Below are 26053 nucleotides of genomic sequence, written 5' to 3' on the forward strand. Positions count from 1 at the left end.
GTCAGAAATTGGGCAGCAACCATGGCAGTGGCAGCCATATCCGCCGCTGTCCATGGCCTCCTACATGTTTGAAGAAATGCTTCATCCAAGAGATTCTTGTTGAGGGCCTGTTTGGACAAGGGTGGCCAAGATGGATGGATTCCGATTGGGTAGCCCTGTCCCTTCCGTTTTGGACAGCAGATGAAACAGAGTTCCAAAAGGTAGCCTTCTTAGTGTCTTTGCCACTCCCCACATGAACTCATGAATAAACGAAACACCAGATAAATTTGGATCCTGCATTCTCCGGTGGAAAATCTAGGAGGGTTGGGATTAGGCCTTGCTCCAAATAAACCCTTGGTGCAGGACAAAGAAAAAGGTGTGGCATGTTATTACATTTTTATGATATTTGGACATTTGCTTATAAGGCCTTGGGGCTTGGGCATATCTAAAACAGGTTGGTAAGGCGAATCACGTTTCTTTCTTCCCCCCCCTTTTTTTTTTATAAAAAATTTCCTTTCTTATTTCTTCCTTTCCTTTTTTTCTTTTCTTTTCTTTTTCTTTGGTTATGATAAGGTTAGAAAGGTGTATCACCTGCACGGCCATTGCAGGAATCCTTCACTTTACCATCAGATCCACTAAGAACTGGACTTGGTGTTGATGTCAGGCCTTTGGTATCCACAAAGTTCAACTGCTTTATGGGTTCCTTTTCTCCTCTACTTGACACTTTGGTTATTGAGAACTCTTCCAGATATAGTTTGTTGGAGCCAAAGGGAGAACACTTTGGTTATTGGGATTTACAAGGGCAGAACACTTTGATTATTGGGATTTACATGTATGATTTACAAGGGCAGAACACTTTGGTTATTGGGATTTACGTGTATGATTTACAAGGGCATACTTGAGTTTAGGGTTTGTGCACGTGTTTTGCTGTGGTTATCGGGAGAATGGTGACCTCCAATCAGCTCTCAGGTGTCCCTTAGACTATCATGATCTTGAATCACATTTTGGGTTCTCATAATGAGCTTGTGGTTAACATCCTACAGTTTACAATTCAGGTTCTATAATCTGATTCATTTATCATGGAAATCGAATTAGTCCCCAGTTTGATCTTTGTTTGATAGGCATCCCACAAGATTTGTACAATTTACTTCACTAAAAGAAGGGATGGCATGGGGATCTCATGAGATGGCAGTGGACTGTCGAGCTTCTAGGCCTGTCTTGTTGTTGACTGGGATCTGGCCTGGGTCTGCAACAGATTCACATATTATTGTCTATTTTCTCTTTGATAGATGCAAATGGTTACACTCACACTATCAGTTTAAATTTTGTTATAGTGTCATAGTTCATTTTTTAGACTGTTGGACATTCATTTTCTGTCATATCCTTTATTTATGGAAGAGATCTTAATGTCAACAGGGATCTTACAAGTCAAGGCTTGAAAGGTTATATAACGATCAGATTTTTTCTTCTAAAGTTTGTAGCTGAAAGATCCATTCTCAGTTGCATTTTGTCAATTGTTTTGCAGTGAAGGTTTGATCATTGCATCATATCATATTGTCATGAGTTTCTAAACACTTGGATCTGTTCTTCTCTTTAGATGGTCTTCCATGAATACATGACAAATGAGTGTTCTTATGTATATCATATAGTTACCAGCATCAACCTGTACCCTCGGACCTTTTTTTGATATCTTATCTGAAATGATTTCAGGAAATAGGATGGGTGCCTCGGCATCTTATTGCTCAGGATAAATATATACGAAAATATTGTAGGTGTTGTTCCACTTTATTTTAAAAGGTTTAGCATCTGCAATGTTGTCCATGTTCTGTTCTCGTTACTTTTTCTTGTTTAAATGGTTATCTTTAACTTTTACAATCAGCTTTTAATTGCTTCTGTTTGATAGTAGCTGAACTATTTTAGTTACTTTGAATTGCAGTCACTCGTATGGAGAATTTATCTTTGACTATTCTTGGGCTGATGCCTACTACAGCTATGGCGCTCAATATCATCCAAAGTTACAATGTTGTGTTCTTTTACTCCAGTAACAGGTCCCAGGATATTAGTCCGGAACACTTGGTATCAAGATCAAGTCTTTGACAAGATAGTATCAACAATGAAGGATCTTACAACTAAGGCATTGTGCTGACTGAATCAAGCTTCTTTCAGATTGATTATTGTTTCTCACATATTTTTTCTGGTCCATCTGGTCTTTCTGCACATGGATTTAGGAATGGTAAAAAGCCTCTTGAAATAAATGGGTTGATGTCTGAGGACTTTCATCTGGTCTTCCAGTTAATCTTTTGCATGCAGAGTAGCTACTGGATAGCTTTTATCAGATTATTTCCAACATTTGTTCTACACTAGCATGTATGATTGCTGCAGGTATTTTGAAGATAGTGTTTTGATTGATTCAGTTCTGTTTTTCAGTGCGGCTTGTTTTGTGTTTGCCATACAATCCATTCATAAGTTCACCCATATCTAGAAAATCAGACCATTCCAAAACACAGGCGGTTCACACGACACCCAATAATTGGGATAGGAAGCCCGCCATGTTTTGTGTTTGCCATACAATCCATTCATAAGACGTGCCCCACAAGGATGGATTGACACCCAAAAGATCAGACCATTGCAAAACTCCAATGAGCCACACCACGTGATTTTAGCGGATTTGGGCATGATTTTATATGGTGTGACCCACCTGAGTATTGGGTCAGCCTGATTTTTTTCCTCCAAAAGGAAAATGAGGGGGGCACACATGATGGACAGTGAAACCTTGCACAGATCATGATGGGCTCCACACATATTGTAGAATAAGCTTATTCTACAAATGTCATTGAGGAATCTGCCTAGTTGTAGAATAAGCTCATGCTGCTAATGTTGCAGAGAAACCTGCCTAGTTGTAGAATTAGCTTATTCTGCTAATGTTGCAGAGAAACCATAAGAAAATATATGGTTTTAGTATTTCTTCCGTTAATATATATCTTATTGCAATGTTGCAACCTGGGTGATTGACTAAATGGCCATATTTAGGGATGCATCTCCTTCATGAGAACTAGTTTATCTGAGAAAATGGTCCTTGATGGAGTGCAATGGCAGAACAGGATTCGTGTAGCTGATTCCAGTTAGTTGGTCTTTAGATGATGCTGATTTTCTTGGTGAGAACTGCATAGTGGATTTTTTTTTTTATTAGTGGTTATTGCATTCGTTTTTGGAAATGGCATTAAATCACGCCAATATTTATTTCTTTTAGATTGAATGGCAAAATCATTTTTAGCAGTTGATGTTCTGTGATATTTGGTGGAGGTATCCAGAAATGGCCTCTTATGATATTTATGTCACTCAACATTAATTTGTTATAGGCTATGGTGAGTTTACTGGAAAAGAAGATTGAAGAAATGCAATTGGAAGAGATGCAGCTTCAATTCAAAGAAACTGAAAAGATGCTAGTGAAGGAACAAGAGGCTGTGAAAGAAGCAACAAACCAAATTCCTGTCATACAGGAGGTTCCAGTCATTGATAGTGTACTGTTGGATAAACTGACTTTTGAAAATGAACAACTGAAGGTGGGATTGCCATCTCAAGGAGTTTTGTGATGAATAACATAACATTTCAAATTAGTTTGCCTAAATTCCATGGGTGAACATGCATTTGCATTTCTACTAGTGATATTTATGTCACTCACCATTAATTTGTCGTAGGCCTTGGTGAGCTCACTGGAAAAGAAGATAGATGAAACTGAAAGAAAGTATGAAGAAATACACAGGCTTGGTGAAGAAATGCTTAAGCAGGCCATGTTTGTAGAGTCAAAGACAATTCAATTGAAGATTGACATGCAGATGTTCTTGTAGTTTCTTTGTTAACTTTCTTAGACTGTTAAGCTAGAATTAAGCTTCAGCTTCAATGGGTTTTGCCATTTCTAAATTATAAGAAGACAACTATTTTAGTGCTCTCTTGTTTCTTTCTCATGATTGTCCTTTTTTTAATTGAAAAATCATTGTTTACTTTTTGTCATAGACTAGAAGAAAAGCTCTTGGACATGGAGACCGTGGATATTCTAAGGCAGCAGGCCTTGTTAAAAACACCTGTAAACATTTCAAGCTCTATCCTCATTTAGAGTCTCCCTTCCCATTGCTTCTGACCTCATTCTATCAGATTCTTTCTGCTGTTTTGTTATCATACAACCTACTAATTGGTGGTGCATGGCATTTCAGTTGTTATATCAGTGACGAAAGAAGGCGTAAGTTCTCAACTAGAGGTGATATTGGCAGTGCAAATATAGTATGCAGGCAGAACAACACCGTAGACAAGGTATGCAAGTGACCCCTTTGATTCAATTATTTCTATGGTGTAAGATTATTCTACCCATCACCAGATGGCCAAAAAGCCTCTGGTTTCTTGGAATTTGTTAGACTGTTGTAGATTTTGCCGAAACCTGATTCAATTATTTCTATGGTGTGTAGGAAGAGAGGGTAGTCATTCTTCTAGAGAAAAAGATTACAAAAGATTATTCTACCCATCACCAGATGGCCAAAAAGCCTCTGGTTTCTTGGAATTTGTTAGACTGTTGTCAAGGATCCACTTGTAGAGATCGGGAGATCTTATGCCTGTCTCAAGAATTCAACTGGACTTAAGACCATGCCCTGGAGAGAAACAAAAGAAAGAACAGAACAGAACAGAATGCCTCTTTATTGAATTAAAAAGACTAAAAACATTCTTTTTATAATCAACCAAACTCAAATTCAGTTCATGAAGTCAATTTTTCTGAAATACACTATTTAAATGCGGCTCGATTTAGTAATCCAAGCCAAACTCTCCTCCTTCAATGATTTTTTTCTTGTGTATGAAGAGATGGGATCCTCCTCATTTGCGTGTTGCTGCAAGAGGTGACCGTTTAGGGTGACCCACCGGAACTCTAAGTCTCGGATTTTTAAAACTCTCGGTGGGGCCGTAGTGATGCTTGGGTCCATCGATTCCTCTCGTATGGGCTGGTTTTGTCGAGTTTTTGTCGCCCACCGATGTTTGTCTTAGTTAGTCCATTTTTACGATGAAATCAAATATCCATCATCTTTCGGGATTCCAACAACCGGATCGGACCTTTAAGTTACGATGGTGGCCCACAAGGATGGACCGCAGGAATTAGTTGAATTTTCAGAACTAATTCTTGTATATGCAAAATCTAATCCATCCATCCACTTTTTCACCTCATGTAACCGTTGAAACCAAAATTCATCAGCTCGTTCACCTAAAATCAACGATTTATAGGCTGATCTGTCCGTTAGGCCACTTTCAGATCAGGAAAGAGCATATCTCAATTTTGAAAATTATGGTGAAAATGTGCAATTTCAAGAAGGGCAGTTTGTGTCGTAGCAGAGTGTTAACTCCATACTTTTAGCACCTTATTTCGATCCAAGCTCGTAAATACAATCTGCATCACAAATACGATTAAACGAGCCATTAAACAGTATCATACTTGTAAATTCGAGTAATAATTGAGGTCTGATATGCAATATTTGACCCTCAACAGTTATAGTTTCAACGCATCGTTTCAAGATATGAAATCTTTTTTTTTTTTTTTTTGGTTTAAATTCAAGATATGAGCTACAACATTTATTGAGATGAGGTGCTTTCGTTGTTTTTGCTAGCTTATGTTCCTATAGAGTATGAACTGAACCAGGCTTGAGCCTTAGATGTCTATGCCCGTCACAGGCTTGATTCTTGCTAAAATTGGGCAGCCAGGTATGGGCTGACCCAGAGGCCTGGCTTAGTTGCCTTCTCATTGACTCTTCCATCTTTCCCCCAACAGTTCTTTTACTGAACAATTTAGAAATATAATGGTCACCTTTTGGTAATTTACTGTTTCTGATGCAGCAAGAATTGATCAGGACAGTCGATCTTGGTCCTTTTAAGCACACTGTAGATGATGGCCTTGAGCTTAGGAAATCTGCTTTTGAATGTGTTGACACTGAAAACAGTGAAGCCAAAAGGTTTTTTGTATTTGAGACAACCCAATGGGGTTGAATATATAGAGATTACAACCATCTATACAAGGAAAACAATAAACTCAGAATCCTCTACCTATGGAAATAAACTATACAAGGTATGTGAGCTGTCTAACATCCCCCCTCAAACTAATGCTGGTCATCGACAAGTAATAGTTTGCCAACTAGAAAAGAGTGACGTGCAGAAGTGAGGGACTTGGTGAGAATGTCGGCAATCTGATCATGGGATGCAACATGTGGAAGAGAAATGAGCCCAGACTGAAATTTCTCGCGGATAAAGTATCAGTCAACTTCAATATGCTTCGTCTGTTCATGAAAAACCGGGTTAGAGGCAATCTGAATGGCACTGAGATTATCAACATGGAGTGGAGTAGGATTCTGTAGAGGAATACTCAAGTCTGAAAGAAGTCCACGTAATCAGACGAGCTCACTACACGCAGCGGATCGCCCGATACTCGGCTTCTGTGCTTGATTTGGAAATAGTGGCCTGCTTCTTACACTTTCAAGAGATGGGAGAAGTGCCGAGAAAAACACAGTAGCCAGTGGTAGATCTTTGTATGAGAGCGCAACCGGCCCAATCAGCATCCGAATAAGCACGAAGGTCCAGAGTCGCCGTGGAGGAGAAGAACAGGGATCGATCTAGAGTTCCATGAAGGTACCGTAGGATGCGCAACACCGCAGTCATATGAAGAGTCCGAGGAGCAGAAACAAACTGACTGACGACTTGGACAGCGTAGGCAATATCAGGGCGAGTCATAGTTAAGTAAACCAGACTCCCAACCAAACGGCGGTATAAGTCGGGCTGTGCAAGCAGATCACCATCGTCACGGCCATAGTGAACGTTAAGTTCTAAGGGAGTCTGAACTGTCTTCTGATCCATTAATGATGCCAAGGCGAGAAGATCCTTGGTATATTTACACTGGCTGACCAGGATCCCACGGTTGGAACGTGAAAATTCAAGTCTAAGAAAGTATGTTAGATGGCCGAGGTCTTTCATCTTGCATGATGATTGCAGAACTTCCTTTAAAGCCGAAATGCTAGTAGCATCGCTACCAGTTAGGAGGAGGTTGTTAACATAGACCAGAACAATGACAATTCCGTGAGCAATGGTGCACAAAAATAAGGATGGGTCATGACCACTTTGAGTAAAGCCAGTACCCGTAACAACATCGTGAAAGCATTGGAACCATGCCCGAGATGCCTGTTTGAGGCTGTACAAGGCTTTCTTTAGGCGACATACCTTATTGTCAGGGATTAAAGAGCTAGGAGGAGGTTTCAAATATACGGTTTCTTGGAGGTCTCCATGAAGAAAGGCATTTTTCACATCCATCTGAGCGAGTGGCCATGAGCGAACAGAAGATATAGCCAGAAGAGTACGAATAGTTTTCATCTTAGCCACAGGAGCGAATGTTTCATCATAATCAATTCCGTATTCCTGTTTGTATCCCTGAGCGACAATCGAGCCTTGTATCGATCCAATGATCCATCATACTTGAGCTTGACAGAATAAATCCATTTGCTACCAATTAACTGTTGATAATGTCCCACGTATGATTATCATCCAATGCTGCAAGTTCTTCTGCCATTGCCTTCTTTCAACAATCATGAGTGGCCGCCTGCGAGTATGATGTGGGAATAGAAACAGTATCCAGAGTAGCATTCATGGCAGACATAGAGCATATCAAGTGATCAGACGCTCGATGTTCACGAGCGGAACGACGTATCGAGGTAGGTTCGGGATCTGCAACATGTACATTAGGTTCGAGTTGAGTAATAGGTGGTGGATCTGTACGTGGTCGACGTGAGTAAACTTGCAGCGGATGAGGGAGAGTACTTGAGGCAAATGGAATTTCAGGAAAGGCGGTTAGACTAGGAGAGTTTGGAGTGTGCGGAGGAGGAAGAGATGAATGAAAGGCAATGTGTTTAAGAAAAACATGTCGTGAAACCCGAACACGACGAGAAACAAGATCATAACATCGAAAACCCTTATGAGTTTCCCCAAATCCCAAGTACATGCATTTGACCGATTTTGGAGATAGTTTGGTACGTTCACGTGAAGCCAGGTGAACATAACAGATACAACCAAAAACACGAAATGTGGAATATGCAGGAGGTAAGCCGGTGAGAACAAAGTAGGGAGATTTACTGTTCAGAACTTTGGTTGGCAGCCGGTTAATCAAGTAGACTGAATGTAACATTACATCTGCCCAGAAAGAATGAGGAACACTAATAGCTGTCATCAGGGTGTTGGTAGTTTCAACAATATGACAATTTTTTCGTTCAGTCACCCCGTTCTGTTGTGGAGTATCAGAACATGTGGTCTGATGAATAATCCCATGACCTTTAAGAAATGTACGAAAATCGGTTGAGAGATATCCCCCCCCCCCCCCGAGTCAGAGCGGAGAGTTTGAATTGGAACCCGAAATTGAGTCTCCACCATAGAGTGAAATAACTTGAAATTTTCAAAAACCTGTGACTTCGATTGCAAAAAGTAAATCCAAGTGTAATGTGTGAAATCATCAATGAATATAACATAGTATCATAACCTAGAGAGAGACATAATTGGTGATGGACCCCAGACATCCGTATGCACAAGTTCAAACATAGAAGATGATTTTGTAGTACTTAGAGAAAATGGAATACACTTACTTTTTGAAAGACAACAGGAAGAACAAGAATAATCCAAATCATTTTTATTAAGAGAAATATTCCCTAACATGTCAGAAGAAATTAATTGAAGTAACCGATCGGAATGTGGATGACCCAGGCGAAAGTGCCACAGTTTCCACAATTTATTTGCCGAACAAATATCTGATGAAGATGGAGAAAAGAAACAATGAGCCGGAATGACAGATGGATCAAAGTCCAACACGTACAGACGACCATGCCGCCTACCCATCCCAAGTACCTTCCTTGTTGCCAGATCCTGCACAAAACAACAGTTGGGAAGAAATATAACTCAGCAGTTATTGGATGTGAGTTGACCAACTGAAATTAAATTGGAGGAGAGGTTAGGGACATGAAATACACCACGAAGGGTGAATTGGCGATGAGCAGAAGGAGAGAAAGTCAATGATTTAATAGACTGAATAGGTAGTCTAGTGCCATCCGGAGTAGAATTAGCCTGATTGCTGGTGTAGGGACGAATATCACGAAGATGAGATACAACACCGGTCATATGATTGGAAGCACCCGAATCGAAGAACTATGTAGGAGATGGGGATATACCTGACATACCGGCTGTAGAAAGGGCCTGAACGATTTGCTGGAGCATTGCATGAGTCAACGGAGATGAAAGACCTTCAAAAGAAACAGTAGATGCAGAATCACTAACAGACGGCTCGGAAGAAATAGTAGTAGCAGTAGTAGAAAGACCACGACCACTGCCACGACCACGACCACCACGTCCACGGCCGAAAGAAGATGCATATGCACGTGTACGGCAGTCTTGAATAACATGACCAGTCCGTCGACAATAAGCGCACCATTCTTTGCATTGAGCGACAACATGACCCACCTTGTTGTAGCAGCGACAAGTCAAAGGAGTGGAACCACGTGTTGGTGTAGTGGTGGACACAGCAAGCACTATATTAGATGATCCCGGAGTTGAGGAAGGAAGAGAGAGAACTTTCAGTCATTGTTCCTCAGCCAATAAATCATTAATAACCGAATTCAATGAAGGAGTAGGGCTACGGTTCAAGAGAGCAACCCGACAATGCTCAAATTCTGGACGCAGCTTCATAAGAAACTATCGAACTTGCACACTCTCACGCATAGTTTGGAATATCTTAAAGTCATGAGGAAATGTTGGATTCATCATAGTCATCTCAGTCCAAATTGTGACAATTTTGGAGTAAAATGATTGAATATTGTCGTCACCCTGAGGAAGGTTAACGAGATCCTGTTCCAGGAGGTATAACCGGGCCACATTACTCTGTTGATAAATTGTCTGAAGATGTTCCCACATTGCCCTAGCAGTGCGATGAGGTGTGAGGCCAACAGCAATGAACTGATCGACCGAATCGAGAATCCAACTAATAATCCGTCCATTATTCATTTCCCAATCAGCTAATTTGTCGGCATCTGTGGAAGTGGGGATAGTAATAGATCCATCAATTAGTCCCCACAAACCACGACCCTTGAGGAAGTTCTGAAAATGGATGGCCCATAGAGAATAGTTGGTACCATCAAAACTACAACATGGGGCCGTTGTATGTGATGAGTCCTTGGCCATTGATCTAAAGTAATGTAAACCACGCGAAGAGTCGCAGTAGGAGGTTTTGGATGTACCTTGCAGTAGAAGGAGCACAACAGGCAGCAGATGGAGATACCCAAGGGATTGCAGTTTCTGGATGTGGATCTGGCACAATAGCAATCGGACTGAGATCAGAGGGGCGTGCGGAAGGGCTGAGGGAGTAGTAAGAGCGGTCGGATGACGCAGCAGGGGCGAGCAGACGAACAACAAGGGTAGTTGGACGTCGCAGGGGCGAGCGGACGAGCAGCAAGGAATGGCCGGACATCGCAGGGGTGGTCGGATCTGTCCGGATTAGCGGAAGAGCAGCAAGGAGCAGTCGGACGTCGTAGAGGTGGTCGGATGCAGCAGTAGAGGTGGCCGGACGCAGCAGGAATGGCCGAACTGGCTGTGTGACACTGCAGGGGCGGTCGGATGTGGCAGGAGGTGGTGCCAGTGATGAGGGGGTGGCCGGATTTGGCAGGAGGTAGTACCGGTGACGAGGGGGTGGCCGGATTTAGATCAGTAGGGCTCTGATACCATGAAAACAGTGAAGCCAAAAGGTTTTTTGTATTTGAGACAACCCAATGGGGTTGAATATATAGAGATTACAACCATCTATACAAGGAAAACAATAAACTCAGAATTCTCTACCTATGGAAACAAACTATAAAAGGTATAATAGTTATACAAGGTATGTGAACTGTCTAACAGACACGTTGCTGGATAGCGTTGCCTTGATCAAGTGAACTCCTCATCTTTCATTGTTCCATACCTAAAATCCGGTTTGGATGGTGAGTACTCAACTATGCTGTTGTAGTTGTTTAAGGCATTGAATTTTTTGTCTCTTTCAATGATCATCATCATTGAAGCTCAGTCTCTTCCAATAGTTAATATAGAAAATTATGATGTAAAAAGCTTAGTCTCAGCCTTTGTAGTCTTCCTTTTTCCTTTTTTTTTTTTTCTTTCCTAAAATGGACTTCGTAGAAAAAGATGAGAAACTTAGGTGGTTACTAACTTCGCTGTCAAATCGAGGTTTTGTCCATTAGGAATTTCAATTGTCTGTAACTCAGTGACACTGCCATTTCATATTTTTCTTAGAAAGCATTGACCTTTTACATGGCATCCAAACACACCCTAAAACCACTTGTCAATTTGTAAGTGTTAAAATGGAGAAGCGAGTCACTGGAAATGGAGCAGTACGAAGTACTTGAGCAGATTGGGAAAGGAGCTTTCGGTTCCACTCTTCTTGTGAGGCATAAGCATGAAAAGAAGTGAGAATATAGCCATCTGATTTTCATTATCTTTTCTTCCCACCCTCTCAGTTGTGACAGTTTATATCTAGCTTGAGAATGTTTCCTTTTGTTTAGTTATGATTTGACTGGTTTTTCTCTCGATTTTTTGTTCTCTTTTAAGGTATGTCTTGAAGAAGATTCGGCTTGCCTGTCAAACTGATAGGTACTGCAGGTCTGCTTATCAGGAGGTGAGTTCTCTTTCTATTTGTGTCATTCATTTATATTTTGCGAGATGGTCCCTTTGTTCAATATCACGAAAATCATTCTGTTATGAGCTCCTTTTATGTTTTGCCATGTTGAGTTCCTTGAAGGAATTATGTTGTCGGCTTTAAGGTAAAGGTTGCCATTCGTGAGATCCCTAGGAGTGCATAGATTGAGAAATACAAGATTTTGAGTGTAACTATAGAGAAATTATGACATGAATACATGAATCATTCACTTATGCATGTTGGGAACATTGACAATTTCTGTAGGTAGAAAAACCAGACAGCTAAATGTTTGGGTTTGGGTGTGGGTCTTTGAATCACTGAAGTACAAAATGACTTGAAAGTCATTGCCTTTTGTGGTAAATGGTGATTGGTCTACAACTTGAATGGTTTTCCTTCAGAGAATATTTGAATTTTGCTTGCTTCGATTGTACGTTGGAAATATGAGGGCCGAACTTGATCTTACATGCCACATGCAGTGCTTTAAGATGCTAATGGTTCTTCTGACTGGGTAGATGGAGCTTATTTCCAAAGTGCGCAATCCATATATTGTGGAGTACAAAGATTCTTGGGTAGAGAAGGTCAGTAATTTATACCAACATAAAACCATTTTCATCAGGGATTCTCAATTACTTTGTTTGATAATTTTTGTACATTTTCATCCAATTGATTCTGTTATTTTCTTGTTTCTCTGAACCACGCTTTTTTTTTTTTTTTTAAATGCTTGCCAATGTGTAAGTTTTGCAATTTCTTCTCGTTTGTTGCAGAAGTGTAAATCCTGTAATTATTGTTGTGTAAGTTAAAACTTACCCCATTGAGAGTGTTTCAATCCTCTAGTTTATTGTTTCTCATCCTGTCTTATATTCCTGAGGATACTGTTGTCACTTTGTTCTTCCTTTTTTTTTTTTTTTTTTTTTTCTGTATACTGTTGAGGATTTCCCCTCTGGTTCATGATAGTTGGCAAAAACTGAAAATTTCTGTTCCCACTTCTTCTTGTACTATGTTTCAATGTTTAAAGTGCTGGGTAATTCATGTGAGGAGAGATTGAAGAGGCGATTCATGGCATTTATGTGAGATAGCTGGGTGATTCATCAGGTAGGGGTCAATGCAAACATTTACACGGCCCAGAAATCAAGCTAGTCCACTCTTCAGGTGGCCACACATGGATGAGAAAGTTATGACAAGATGATTGAATATATTCAGACATCTGGCCACCTGACGAGCAGACCATCTTGCTTTTTGGGTCAGAGGGTCCCCACCTGATTCATCAAAGAAAATTTCCATAGAAATTCAGAAAGCTAAAAATGAGCTCATCTCATGTTAGTGCTGATTGACATGTTGGATTTTATATCAGTTTTCCTCCAACTTTTTAATAAACTCAGATGTTTGTGGTGTATTGTCTTACAATGTCTACAAAATGCAGGTTAATCTGTCTACTGGTCAAATGGTGGATTTGATACGTTGATGCTTGCCAAACACAGCCAATAGGCACAATCAGTGGAAGGGACTGTTGGTAGGTTGGATTGGGAAGGAAACTTCCCAACTTCCATCACAGACCCTCAGCCCATGTTGAATTGCTAAGAGCCCCAATTCTTTATGATGTTTTTGTCCTTCTCTTGTGTAATATATTTGCACTTTGGGTTTCTATTTTGATGTTTTCTAGCTCATGGGTTTTCTTATCCTTTTTGGGAAAGGAGCTTTTTTCCTGATGAATGGATTGGAAATGTATTTTAAATTGTACAAACAGAAACTTGCAGTTCCTTGGCCTCAATCTGAGTCACATACACAAATTCAGTCTGCGAACAAAGGTGGGTGTAAATTGTGGCTGCTACCTTTTTGAAATTATTGCTTGGTAGCTTCATCTGTCAAACATACTTAAGATAGTTCCAGAATATACTTGTACTATACTGCATTCGGTTCCACAAGAAAGAGGCGTTCAACTATCGGGCCTATCTTTCTCTCAGTTTTGACGTGTTAAAAACTGAATCAGCAAACTGAAGAATGCAACCGAGAATGCAACCGGTGCAGTAAACTGCAGTTAATTTGAATGGAAAAAAAAAATATCTGTTTTGTATACAAGAAGCCAGGTTGTATACACTAAAATGATTATTAAAAAAAATCTGTTCATGCACTAGATGATAACTAAACCAACCAATATTCTACAGTCCTGTATCCAGCCTGTGTACAATGATATTGTTGTTCTCGGTTTAGTTCGTGTTGTCTTTTGTTGTGTAACTGTTGATCTCTAATTTGCTTCCAACAGAAATTGCCTATTGCGAAGGAAAGCAATCTTCTGATTGCCCAATGTGAATGCAGGTATCGTGGTACTTGACGGTTTCATTGGGTTGTACAGGAGTTTTGTACCTAATGCATTGAAGAATCTCCCAAACAGCAGGTTCGTTTCCATTTGATTCCATGCTATATTTTTCTAGAAAATGAAGTTTACTTTAGCTGTAAAATAATCCTTCTGCCTACAACAGAAGATATAATGCTGGTGATGATATATGCAAATGGGACATAACTCAATGGCCATATTGAACTGCCTGTTGTTCTCAGGTGTTATCTGTGATTTTAGAATAGACTAATTGATTTGTTGGAGTGATTTTGTCCATTGAATTTTTATGTACAAAGGCATTCCTAACTGCTTCTTGAGGATGTTGTTATTTGAGTTGGTGTTTGTATGTACCAGTAGAATGGCACTGGCAGAACTCCATGGTTCTCTCTAACTTGGAGTTTTTGTTTTCCCGACAATTCAGGTGCTGCTGGTTATGATAATGGGAGCCTTCATTCCCGGTCTCAGACGTAAATATCTGCTCCATGAATACATTTCCACCATTCTTCTAGTAGTGGGTTTGATCCTTTTCACCTTAGCAGACGCCCATACATCTCCGAATTTCAGTCTTCTTGGAGTTGTGATGGTGTCGGGTGCTTTGGTCATGGATTCTTTTCTGGGTAATTTTCAGGAAGCCATATTTACAATGAATCCTGAAACCACACAGGTATTCTGCATTTCCTCCATTCATTTTCCCCTGTTTCAATGGTGCTTATTGGCATGTGTCATGTATCTGTTACTTCTCTCTGAGGGTATTTATTAAATCTCTTGGGCTGTAGTGTGCTTTATTTTTTTTCCCCATGACAGAACTATTATTTCTTTCCTAACAGATGGAGATGCTCTTTTGCTCCACTGTGGTTGGGCTTCCTTTCTTGATTCCACCCATGCTTTTAACGGGGGAGCTATTCATGGCCTGGAATTCCTGCTCTCAGGTGAGATCCCCCTGCCTATTATTTCATGAGTAAATACACGGTAATTTGCTCCTCGTTGTTAGCAATGCATTTTGTATTTTGCAGATTGACACGAAGGATATTCTCTTCATATGTGGTGGTGCTTTTATTGACTTAGAAAAGACAATCTCAGAAAGTTATACGGTTAAAATGAGACAACCAACTAATGTGCTTGTGCTAATTGCCTTGCGATGGTGGTTCATTTATGGAAATTTAACCTGTTTTTGTCCATGCCCAGGAGTCAAGATTCTTCTATAGGGTTTGGAGCCCCAGTACATGCAAACATGAGGGCTGGTGGTCTAACAAATGCTGCTGTGACATCATCTCTACTAGAATCAGTGAGTTCAAAGCAGTTGCTACTGGACTACTTGTTGAGGAGACATTGTCTGGTGCACCAGTCCATACAGATGGGTCCCATGGTTTGGTGATTTAGATGGGTTGATTTCGTGGGAATCACTGTGGATGGTAGATGTCTCAAAAAATCCTAAATTTGGTGATCCTAATTCTTAACCCTCAAACCATTGGCCTTCAAAGGGGTGGTTAAGAAAATTTAAATGGCTGACATCCAATCTGGAGGATTTTTAGGTAATTTGCACTCAACTCTGGGGCATGTCAGATTTTCATTCTGGATCATTCATAAATGGGTCCCGCATGTGTGGAATGTGCACATCAAGACCATATAACCCATTGAAAGGCTCTACTTTCATGATGGAGTTTGAAGTCTATTTTAAAATAGAGAGGATGCTATTAACCATCTATCTGTAGATCCCCAACTGAAGGGTTAGTATCTCCAAATGTGGGTGATTTTTAGGGACAACTCCCATCCATTGTGGGGGCCATCAAATCAGTGGTTTGGTCCACTGAACCGTAGGTGCTTCCTGCTTCAAGATACGCCATGTTCTAGGGCTCAGGAACCAAGAATTCCTCATGTTCATATGATGTTTTCTATAGGTTCTGACAGTACGACAAATTGTGGTCATGATGTTTTGCTTTTGTAGGTTCTCACAGAACCCAAAAATGCTTTAGGAAAACAGTACAAAAAGCTGTTCCAAATGAACAATGTAAGTTTCAGTTCTCAAGATACTCTACATCATTTCTTTTGTATCAAATATTCAAAGGACCACAGATCTATGGATTTTTTACTGCTTTGGATGGATCAGCAAAGCCTGAAAAGTGTTTTGATTCGTATCATTTTTAACTGTGTGTCCCAGGTCAAACTGCATTTCACAGAAAATGCTTTGAGGCTAATTGCAAGAAAAGCAATGGCCAAAAACACCGGGGCCCATGGTTTACGATCCTTATTTTTGACTGTACAAATTCCAGGTGTCGCTTGTATTGCCAATGTATCCCCAATATTTTTGACTGTGTAAATTCCAGGTGTTGATGGGATTCATCTGCTAGGCTTCTACCCAGAGTCCACCTCAGCACGCCATGTGGATTTCAAGTGAGCAATATCCAAATCTAGTTATCTACAGTTATGAAGTTATACAAGCAATTGATCTCACCATGAAGATCACATCTTGAAAATCAGGACGATCCACTCATTCGATGGGCCACACCTGTGTGTTGAGTCAGAACATTGGCGTGACCTGCTTGATGAGTGGATCAACTGATTTTTGCTTCAGGTGACTTTCATGATGGGGCCTACCATTTGCACGCTTGTCCCACAGGTGACTCATTAGTAGGAAAGATGGAGCTGCATACTAAGGTAGCATATAGCTGGCTGTAGGTGATCAGTTTTCTTTTAGTTGTGGAAGATAGTACAAGTTATTGTTTCTTAAGCTTTCATGTAGCAATTTGGGTTGTGCTTTAAATGGTTGGCAGAAGTCCTATGATATAGCTGCTGACCATACCACACGCTCTATCATTTACCTGGCATTGGAATTGGCCATGGCAGAGGTGCATGCTCATGACACTGACAGTGTTATAGATTGAGCTGGGCACTAGGGCTGCAGTCAAGACAGACCTGACCCAACCAGACTTAAAGCCCGAACACTAATGACATGGACTCTGCTGAGCATGACCACTAATGGGAATATCAGATTTTTAGACCCCTCCCAAGACAGTAGAACAACAGGCCAATGAACCCACTAATGGGAATATCAGATTTTTTTATTTTTTTATTTTTATTTTTCACTCTTAAAAACCTTCTTGAATTCTCTCTCATCGTCTGTTTTTATCAGATTTCAGGATTGATTTTTTTTTCTTGGGTGTATTATGGTAGGATGCAGCGATGGGATTGGTTTTGAGCGCAGCTGCGGGCGGCAGAGGGTGGACGACAGGTTCGGGAATGGAAGGCTCTTGGTGAAAGATTGGAACTACTCAACAGTCTAAATTTAAAAGATGCCTATTAATCAAGATTAGGTTCACTTGGTCAATCTTACTTTGGGATGATACCTCATCTATCGGGGTTCGCAAGTTGTATGATTTGGATCAAGGTACAGGTATGCCTGCTGGCATGGTGGCTGTTTTCCTTTGCATGCATCATAGTAATCAGAGTATAAAGTAACTCATCTTTTGTGTTTCCAGTTATTCAAAATTCAATATTCGCTTAGTTCTTTCTCTTTTGCAGTGTTGTGGCTGCAATGTCTTTCACAAGCTGGTCGATAATCTGAATCCGTTTCATGAGATGAAATGTTACGTGAACCCAAGTTTCAGCTATAAAGACCCGACCAAAGGAGACATGCGCTTCAAGTTTCTAGACATTGACAATGATGATGATGATGTTTTCCCTCTTGTGTGAAGAGGGACAATTAAAGGAACTTGGTCTGTACATTCTAAGTTCATTTTATCTCTATGGTTTACTAAACTTATTGTGATGTTGGGTTGATTTTTGCAAACTTTATTTAATCATTTGATTGTATATATTTGCATGATATATGGCTTTTATTGTTATTCATGAAAATAGTCAGAATACTGATTTGGGTCAGATTCACCTTAAAAGAAATTGCATATTTTATTTTAGTTTTTCAGGCTTTTGATTTTAATGCATATTTCTGTCTTTTGTTTAAGAGTCGCTGCAGTTGGGAGCTGCCGTCATTTCTTCAGACTCTCCCTTGCTTAGCGTGAGAGACCTTGCAGAGCAGGTAGCTGAAGTGCTTTACTTCTTTGGGTATGTAAATGCTCGTCGCTGTGTCTATAATAGTTTCTTGATACTCCTCGTTATAAAATCTAAACTCTTTGACAAATCAAGAATCATTATAGTGGACGATCTCAATATTCATATTAGTGGCTATGCATTCATTTGGTATTGTTTGTGTTTTGATGTTTGATCGACTTGTACAACAATAACTGAATTCAATAAAGGGGAAATAACCAAAATGTGGCTAACTCAACTCATTCATGATTAGGGAACCTGCTACAAATTGTGATTGCTATTCATGGTAAAATTTTTGGAAGCAATCTACATCTTAGTGTTAGATGTTAATACTTGTAAAACAATGTTGTGGTTGTTGTTTTTTTTTTTTAACTTGTACAATTACACATACGAATTTTGGCATGAAATTGCTTCGGCATGCATTTTCCAGCAATTTTGCATGTCTTTCCCGGTGTTTTGGCAACCTTATTGTGGTTGTCAAAAATACTTTTACCGGCATTGTGGCAACCTTTTGCAGTGCTTTTTCCATTTTTTTTACCGGCGCTTTTTACAGCTTTTACCGGTGTTTTTGCAACTTCTTATCGTCGCTTGTTACAGATCTTGCCGGCGTTTGTTGCTACCAGCGTTTGTTATAAAATTTTGCCTGCATTTCTCATAACTTTTACTGGCGTTTTTGCAGTTTTTAGCGGCGTTTCTCATAGCTTTTCATTGGCATTTCTCATATCTTTTAGCAGCGTTTTTTACAGTTTTTTACCAGTAGTCACCAGAAGCGCCGCTAAAGGTGAATAAGCTCCACTAGAAGTTCCTATTTTAGCGGCGGCCATCAAAAATGCCGCTAAAAAGGTGAGACCACCGGTAAATCATACAGCGACACCCCCCTTTAGCGGCATGTGTCCGACCACCGATAATTCTTATACCCGCGGTTTCTAGGACTTTTAGGGGCAATTTTGGCCGTCGGTAAAGCCTGTTTTTCTTGTAGTGGAGGTCGTGGGCCCACTGTATGTTTGGCTCTATGTGGGCCATTCCTTGGGAGCAATGTTGGTTAAAGGTCCACATTGATAGGCAATGATAGTTGGACGTCCACATTATGACCTTTCCTTAGGCCTTGTTAGGCCCTTCCTCATCATTCTCTTGTGAGTTAACCCAAATGCTTGGCGCCCCATTGATTTTAGTTGATCCATCATCGGCTGTCCATTTATGGACCCCGCATTGCGTCGAGGTTGATTATCGATGCCGATTATTGGTGCCGATTGCCGATACCGGCTACTGTTGCCGATTATGAGTTTGTTACAGCATAACATCATGATACATGCCCATACGCATCATCTGTGTGTTTGATATAAGATGTGATTGACCATTGCATATGCCATAGTGCAGGTGGTTTATGGGACTCCCTGATAGGCGGAGTTATCTTACATGAGCACACGGTATGCGCATGATTGATGCATGATTGGACTGCATGACTCACGCAATTTGCATTTGTGTGATTGTGATTACTATATGCCCTAGCGACATCAAGGCCATAGCCTCCACAGACACATCGTGGATGGCCGGATTGGATACTGAAAATACTGTTTCTAGCATCGTGGCGCCATAGATGTCCCTGAGTGAAAATTTCTAAACCCGATGGTACCAGAGGATGACTCCAACGTCGAGACCGAGTGGATATATGAGCGCACGAGGGCCATACACCAGTAGGCCGCGTCTCCCACTCTGTCGTGATGGGTTGGAAATGAGTGTGACCTTACCCGCCTGAGTGAGGGGGTAATTTCTAGGTTGAGTTTGACCAGCTTGAGCAAGAGGTCCGCTATCGACGAGCCGGGCCCGATATTGGCAGGCGGATAATGAGGTCTCTTTTACTCACCTAGTTGTGCGCTCGGATAGGGGCAACAAGCTGGCGTAGAGTGTACTAGACCCCCGTGATTATCTAGAGTAAGGACTATATTGATATTTGATCCTCCAGCGATGAGCTGCATTGACATATGAATTCAGATGAGGACTGGTGTGCTTGAGTTACATCTTACATCGCATGACCTTGGTATGACTGACATCATTCACTCATTGCTTCGCATGGTCTTAATATGGCCGATAGCACTCATGCCTTGCAGCGCATAGCCTTAGTACGACTGATTACATTCATAGGCTTACCGGCATTTTCACATTACTTTGATATTACAAACTTACATTCCTACCATATGCACACACTTTCACCACCCTCTAAGCTTTCTATAAGCTTATGCACGACCGTTGCGTGCAGGTGACGCTAGGCAGTAGCAGTTCAGGAGCAGGAGCGAGAGTTTTGGCTTTATTATCTTGTATTTCCCTTCATACACATTGTACTTTAAAGTTTTTGATCATAATAGATTTTGTGATGGTGTTCTTTTGGTTATTGTTCGTGGGTTATGCTTATAGTTGTACTCATTATGAATCAAAATCATGTTAGAAATCTTCCTCGTAGAATCTCAGGATCGTAACCTGGTATATGGGTGCCGGGAGCCGAGAATGGGGTACTATGGAGGCTATTGGTGCCAAATTCGGCAATCAAAAATTTTGTGAGCTCGGTTTCCGAGTTCGGGGTGTGACACACCCATTAGTGATTGCTCACTAGTGGGCCCTACTGGCCTAGGTCCAACATCTCCCACTCAATCACATTGTGGGATAGACACAAAATATTTGTCCATCTAACTTGCCTAATAATAATCAAAGACAACATTGCGATCAAAAGAATCAGAGGCGTAGGACCAGTTGAATCACCGTAATCTTCTCATAAGTGTTTAAGTATTAAGTGATTATCTAACTAGTACGTAATAACCCAAGCTTTACAATGCCTGTCCTAGTCTGCATGACCACACCGGATTGAGTCAACTCCCGATCTGGAGTACTTGGCTAGCATACGCACTTATCCAACTTATTGAGTTATTTTGAAAACTTGATTTTTCAAAAACTTCGACTAAAATCAATTTAAAGCAATACACACACACACACACACACACACACACACATATGCTTTTAAGAAAAAATATTGTTTGCAAAAGTCTATTAAAAACTCGATACTGCCGGTGGATAAGTCTTAAGTGTGTATTTATAGTTCTAGAAACTTAGTGTAGCTGTCACGGATCTTCTCTACGCAGATGTGTAATTTGGAATTAATCAAGCCGCTTTCCTAGCGTAATTGAGTCTGGCCAATCAAGGACCTTTCGTTATAGTACATTAAAGTAGCGACAATCAAGCTCATCCTCATATACACAAGAGGAGGGTAGCTAAGGACACAAAGAGTCACCAACGGGACTGGCTACTTGCACGTTGCAATGATTAGATCAAATCAAAGCAATCTGTAGGTAAAAGGTTCCAGCACGTGGCTACAATCCACGTCATAAAGTAGACAATAGGTGTTTATCGGGTCTACAATACGCAAGTCATTTTACATGAGGTATGACTCATCTCATAACCTCATAACCTGGCTTTAAATTCAGGCCATAACATTGATCGCATGAAAGTGAATAATGCGATTATGTTATTCGACTCTATCAGTCTCATTTTCAATCTTAGTAGATTGTACGCGGATACGACTCACTCATATCCTCATCCTTTATTATTCAAAATAAAGAGAAGTTCATACCTTAGTGTATGAACATAGTCCCAAATGTACCATTCTTGTACATTCAAGGTTGGTCAACCCGTGCGAGTGGGTGACCGGCCTACCGACAAAAAAAGAAATCCTACATGATCTCAAGGTAAATGCTGATGATCTACTTACCTAGTTTATATTAGTGTTAAATGAAATGTGTTATTCATTAATGAAAGATCAAAGGTACTATAAAACAAGTACATCAGTCAAACTTTTCTCAATCCCATCTGCCTGATGTGAACTTGAAATAAATCTCTAGCTATAGGTTTCGTCATGGAATCAACCATCATCTCCTTAGTAGGAATGTAGCTGAGGGGGACCTTCTTATCTCTCACTTGATCACGGACGTAATGATACTTGATCTCAATGTGCTTAGATTTCTGGTGGTGTTTAGGATCCTTTGCCAAGTCAATGGCAAAAGCATTGTCTATCTTCAACAATATAGACTGACGAACACTCGGTATAACATCCAGACCCAATAGAAATCTGCGAACCTATATAATTGCAATACAACATGCAATGTACTCGGCTTCTATAGATGAAAGAGCTGTGGATGTCTGTTTTTTACTTGACCAAGAGATAACTCCTCCTCCGAGTAAGAATATATATTCTAAAGTAAACTTTCCCTCGTCAGCGTCATTACCCAAGCAGCATCAGAATATCCTTTGAGCTCGAGGCTTGTGCCTTCATAACACAACATTAGGCCTTTTGTTCCTCTGAGATAGCGAAATATACGTTTGACAGCTTGCCAATGAGACTGTCCCGTGTTACTCTGATAACGGCTGAATATGTTAACTGCATAGCTGATATCCAGTCTGGTGCAAAGCATAACATACATTAAGCTCCCTACTGCACTGGCATAAGATATTAAGGACATAGCCAATTTCTCGATTTCAGTCTGAGGATACGATTTTCTGTCTAGCTTGGTAGCTTTATCCATAGGGGTTTCAACAGCTTTTGAATTTTTCATCTTGAACCGCTTTAAGATCTTTTATATATAGGTGGCTTGAGACAAGCGCAAAAATTTCTTAGGGCGATCCTTGATGATTTTTACCCTAAAAATAAAGTTGGTTTCACCTAGGTCTTTCATCTCAAAGTTCAAGAATAGCCAATCTTTAATCAATATTAACAATTGCATGTCATTACCAGCTAACAGGATATCGTCTACATATAGAGATAGTATCAGAAAAGATCTTCCAGATCGTTTCATGTATACACAATGATCTTCTTCACTCATTGTGAATCCAAAAGTAGTGATGGCTAAGTGGAACCTCATGTACCACTGTCTTGAAGATTACTTCAGCCCGTATATAGATTTCAACAATTTGCAGACTTTCTTTGGATATGTTTTGTCCATATAACCCATGGGCTGTTTTATGTATATCACTTCATCCAAATCACCATTTAAGAATGCGGTCTTTACATCCATCTGATATAACTCTAAGTTTAAACTTGCGACAATGGACAAGATCATACGGATTGAGGAGAACTTTGCAACAGGTGAAAAGGTCTCCTCGTAATCAATGTATTCTTTTTGTGTAAAACCTTTAGCAACTAATCGTGCTCTATACTTGTCCACTGTACCATATGCTTTTCTTTTGATTTTTAGTACCCATTTATTACCTATCGCTTTGCAATTGGAAGGCAGATCAACAAGTTCCATCGAAGCAATCTCTTCATCTATAGCATTCACCCAATCGGCCGAGTTAGAAGATCATAATGCATCCTGATATGAATCAGGTTCATCATCATCAACCGCAACGCAAGAGAATGTTTGCCCCTCAATATTAAAGTATTTTCGAGGAGTCAATCCTCTTTCACTTCGACGTAACTCAGGAGCCTGCTGAGATGTTCTCCCACTGTTCTGACGAATTATACGAGTATCATCATCTTGAGAAACAGAACTCCCACTCTCCTGAGATACATCGGGTATTTCAAAAAGTTCTATGGAAACCTTTTGCTACATTCGGCTGAGGTATCTATCTTCAACGAAGGTCACGTCCCGGGATTCTATCTCAATCCATTGTCCATGGTCCTCATAAACTAGAACGTATCCCTTTAAATGCATATGGTACCTTATAAACACGCATTCAATGGTTTTATTATCAAGTTTACCTTTATGCGTAGTAGGTAGCAAAGTATATCCCAAAGATCCCCAAGGGCGTAGGTTGGCTAGAGAAAGAATCCTCCCAAACCACATCTCATATGAGGTTTAAGAATGAATTTGGATGAGACTTTATTAAGGACATAGACGACTGTTAACAGTGCGTCTCCCCAGAATGTGGTAGAGAGATTGGCTTGTGCCATCATCGATCTAACCATGTCCAATAGTGTCCTATTCCTTCTCTCTGTAATACCATTTTGTTGTGGAGTGTAAGCCATTATGTACTGCCGAATAATTTCAATGTTTTCACAATATGATTTAAACGTTTCAGATGTATACTCGCCACCTCTATCAGATCGAAGGATTTTAATCTTTTTCTCAAGATGATTTTCCACCTCAGCCTTATATTTAAGAAAACAATCAAAAGCCTCAGATTTGTATGCGATGAGATAAACATATCCATAGCGCGAGTAATCGTCAATGAAAGTGACAAAGTATTGACATCCATTTCTGGCATGTACATTAAAGGGTCCATAAATATTTTAATGGATTATCTCTAGTGTGCCCTTGGACCTAGCCGCTTTAGGAAATCGTTTCTTCGAAGTCTTCCCGAACATACAATATTCACAAAATGGCAAATCAACTTTGGATAAAGAGTTTAACAGACCAGAACATACTAGTCTTGTCATACGATCCTTTCCGATGTGACTTAACCTCGCATGTTATTTTTGAGATTCAGATACTACAGTTTCATTCGACATAACAGATAAAGCAAGAGGTGCATTATCAGTATCTACGTTTAGAATAAATAAATCTGAAATTAAATTTCTCCATGCAAAGATGAGGTTATTTAGTCTCAAAGAAACTCTTGTCCCGAAAAATCGAATATCAAAACCATCAAATGATAACTTATAAACAGAAATTAAATTCCGACGCATCCCCGGTGCATAAAGAGTATCACGGAGAATTATTGTTTTCCCTATGCTCGTATGGAGATGAGACACTCCAATCCCTAGTAGGTCTTCGACAACATTATTTCCCATATACACCTTGTAACTTCCCTGAGCTATAGGCTGGAATTCCTTGAGTCCTCAACAACTCCATGTCATGTGCTTTGTTATGCCTAAATCAAAAATCCACTTGTTAGATATAGTATCAACGGAAAGGATTTCAGAACAAACGCCTATATACAAAGTATTTAGTGACTTAGGAATTACTGTCTTTTTATGGGCACACTGCCGAGCATAATGGCCAGAATTTTCGTAGACAAAGCAGACTATATTTGTCTTTTTCTGCTTCTTCTTTCCATCTCCCTTCTTGAGATTTGGAGGAGGTGCTGTGGACTTCTGTTCTTGGTTATTTTTTTTACCTTCTTGCGAGCTTTGAACCGTTTCTTTTTAGCTTTCCGCTTATGGGTCTCTGCTACAAGGGCCTTGGCCGAACCTGGCTGAATTGCATTCATTTCAACCTCTCATACTAAGTGGCCATAAAAATCTATGAACGTAGTGATAGAATCAGTATGATTCAGAATTCTTTTGATTGGGGCCTAAGATTTAGGTAAGGAATGATGCATTGCTATTATCTTTTAATTTTCAGTCAATTTACACCCAACATTCCTAATGGCACCTATCATTTCCTCCATCTTACGGATATGATCTTTAATGGGGTAGCCCATTGACATCCTATATTCCTGGAATTCTAATTTCATTGTCCGAACTCTTGCATCTGACTTTTGCCCATAGGTATTTGTCAGTGTTTCTCAGATTCCCTTAGCAGTGTCATGCACTTCATACGTAGGTATGAGTTCTTTGTGCATAGTGCTAATAAGGACATTACGGGTTGAACGATTCTGTTTACGCCACTTATTGTAGTGGGTCATTGCAGCCCTATGTTCTCATAAATTTCCATTTTCAGCCAGTATGGGTTCCTCTTGAACCTCATCGAGTGTGTGCGATATGTCCTCATCCAGAAGGCTTTGCACTGCGCGGGACCAGTTTTCATAGTTGTTACTGTTGAAATGTTGTCTTTCAGCTGTTTAGCAATTAACTCTTTGGTAACCATCTCTACATTGCATAAGTATCACTACTTAGCTATGATCTAAGGTATTGACTCTAATCATCAGCATTTCTACGTGTTATACAAAATTTCAAAGTATAAAAGTAGTCAACACATTTTAACGAGATCTGAAAGTCTACATATCTCAATGGGCGGTGTAGATCAATCAAGTTTTCT

General features: G+C 40.2%; 4 protein-coding genes across 5 annotated transcripts; 3 read left to right on the plus strand and 1 right to left on the minus strand.

The window, feature by feature from the left end:
* The first annotated feature begins 981 nt into the window (after positions 1 to 981).
* LOC131251174 (myosin-8-like) lies at positions 982 to 14174 on the plus strand. Its single transcript, XM_058251738.1, has 6 exons — positions 982 to 3134; positions 3339 to 3542; positions 3678 to 3823; positions 3994 to 4063; positions 4191 to 4287; positions 14027 to 14174. The coding sequence occupies exons 1-5, from the start codon at positions 3117 to 3119 to the stop codon at positions 4203 to 4205; spliced, it is 453 nt and encodes a 150-aa protein (XP_058107721.1). The 5' UTR covers positions 982 to 3116; the 3' UTR covers positions 4206 to 4287; positions 14027 to 14174.
* Positions 7622 to 10882, minus strand: LOC131251175 (uncharacterized). 2 transcript variants are annotated; one of them, XR_009173634.1, is made up of 2 exons: positions 9207 to 9992; positions 7622 to 8904 (listed from the first exon to the last, which is right to left on the minus strand). XR_009173634.1 is itself a non-coding variant. In XM_058251739.1 (2 exons), the coding sequence occupies exons 1-2, from the start codon at positions 10496 to 10498 to the stop codon at positions 8709 to 8711; spliced, it is 426 nt and encodes a 141-aa protein (XP_058107722.1). In that variant the 5' UTR covers positions 10499 to 10882; the 3' UTR covers positions 8358 to 8708. The 2 variants fall into 2 exon arrangements, 1 of the variants encoding a protein (XP_058107722.1); XM_058251739.1 differs by lacking the exon at positions 9207 to 9992 and adding an exon at positions 10269 to 10882 and having other exon boundaries at positions 8358 to 8904.
* A 134-nt stretch (positions 14175 to 14308) lies between the features above and the next one.
* On the plus strand, positions 14309 to 15425 carry LOC131250585 (UDP-galactose/UDP-glucose transporter 4-like). Its single transcript, XM_058250873.1, has 4 exons — positions 14309 to 14709; positions 14873 to 14974; positions 15059 to 15136; positions 15231 to 15425. Exons 1-4 carry the CDS (start codon positions 14479 to 14481, stop codon positions 15423 to 15425), a joined length of 606 nt encoding a protein of 201 aa, XP_058106856.1. The 5' UTR covers positions 14309 to 14478.
* Positions 15426 to 16682: 1257 nt separating this feature from the next.
* On the plus strand, positions 16683 to 17944 carry LOC131250586 (uncharacterized). The gene is made up of 4 exons (XM_058250874.1): positions 16683 to 16700; positions 16817 to 16891; positions 17217 to 17296; positions 17522 to 17944. The coding sequence occupies exons 1-4, from the start codon at positions 16683 to 16685 to the stop codon at positions 17733 to 17735; spliced, it is 387 nt and encodes a 128-aa protein (XP_058106857.1). The 3' UTR covers positions 17736 to 17944.
* The last annotated feature ends 8109 nt before the right edge of the window (positions 17945 to 26053 follow it).

This window comes from Magnolia sinica, chromosome 7, assembly GCF_029962835.1.
Source record: "Magnolia sinica isolate HGM2019 chromosome 7, MsV1, whole genome shotgun sequence".
NCBI lineage: Eukaryota > Viridiplantae > Streptophyta > Magnoliopsida > Magnoliales > Magnoliaceae > Magnolia > Magnolia sinica.

Excerpts from the sequence above, each read along its gene's own strand:
- LOC131251174 (XM_058251738.1), top strand. Across the intron at positions 3,543-3,677 it reads TTGAAAATGAACAACTGAAG|GCCTTGGTGAGCTCACTGGA; the intron begins GTGGGATTGCCA and ends AATTTGTCGTAG. Across the intron at positions 3,824-3,993 it reads ATTGACATGCAGATGTTCTT|ACTAGAAGAAAAGCTCTTGG; the intron begins GTAGTTTCTTTG and ends TTTTTGTCATAG.
- LOC131250585 (XM_058250873.1), top strand. The coding sequence starts at position 14,479 with ATGATAATGGGAGCCTTCATTCCCGGTCTCAGACGTAAATATCTGCTC. Across the intron at positions 14,710-14,872 it reads TGAATCCTGAAACCACACAG|ATGGAGATGCTCTTTTGCTC; the intron begins GTATTCTGCATT and ends CTTTCCTAACAG. Across the intron at positions 14,975-15,058 it reads CCTGGAATTCCTGCTCTCAG|ATTGACACGAAGGATATTCT; the intron begins GTGAGATCCCCC and ends TGTATTTTGCAG.
- LOC131250586 (XM_058250874.1), top strand. Across the intron at positions 16,892-17,216 it reads TGGAATTGGCCATGGCAGAG|GATGCAGCGATGGGATTGGT; the intron begins GTGCATGCTCAT and ends GTATTATGGTAG. Across the intron at positions 17,297-17,521 it reads TCGGGAATGGAAGGCTCTTG|TTATTCAAAATTCAATATTC; the intron begins GTGAAAGATTGG and ends TTGTGTTTCCAG.
- LOC131251175 (XM_058251739.1), bottom strand. The coding sequence starts at position 10,498 with ATGTCCGGCCATTCCTTGCTGCTCGTCCGCTCGCCCCTGCGACGTCCA. Across the intron at positions 8,905-10,268 it reads TGTGCTCCTTCTACTGCAAG|GATCTGGCAACAAGGAAGGT; the intron begins GTACATCCAAAA and ends TGTTTTGTGCAG.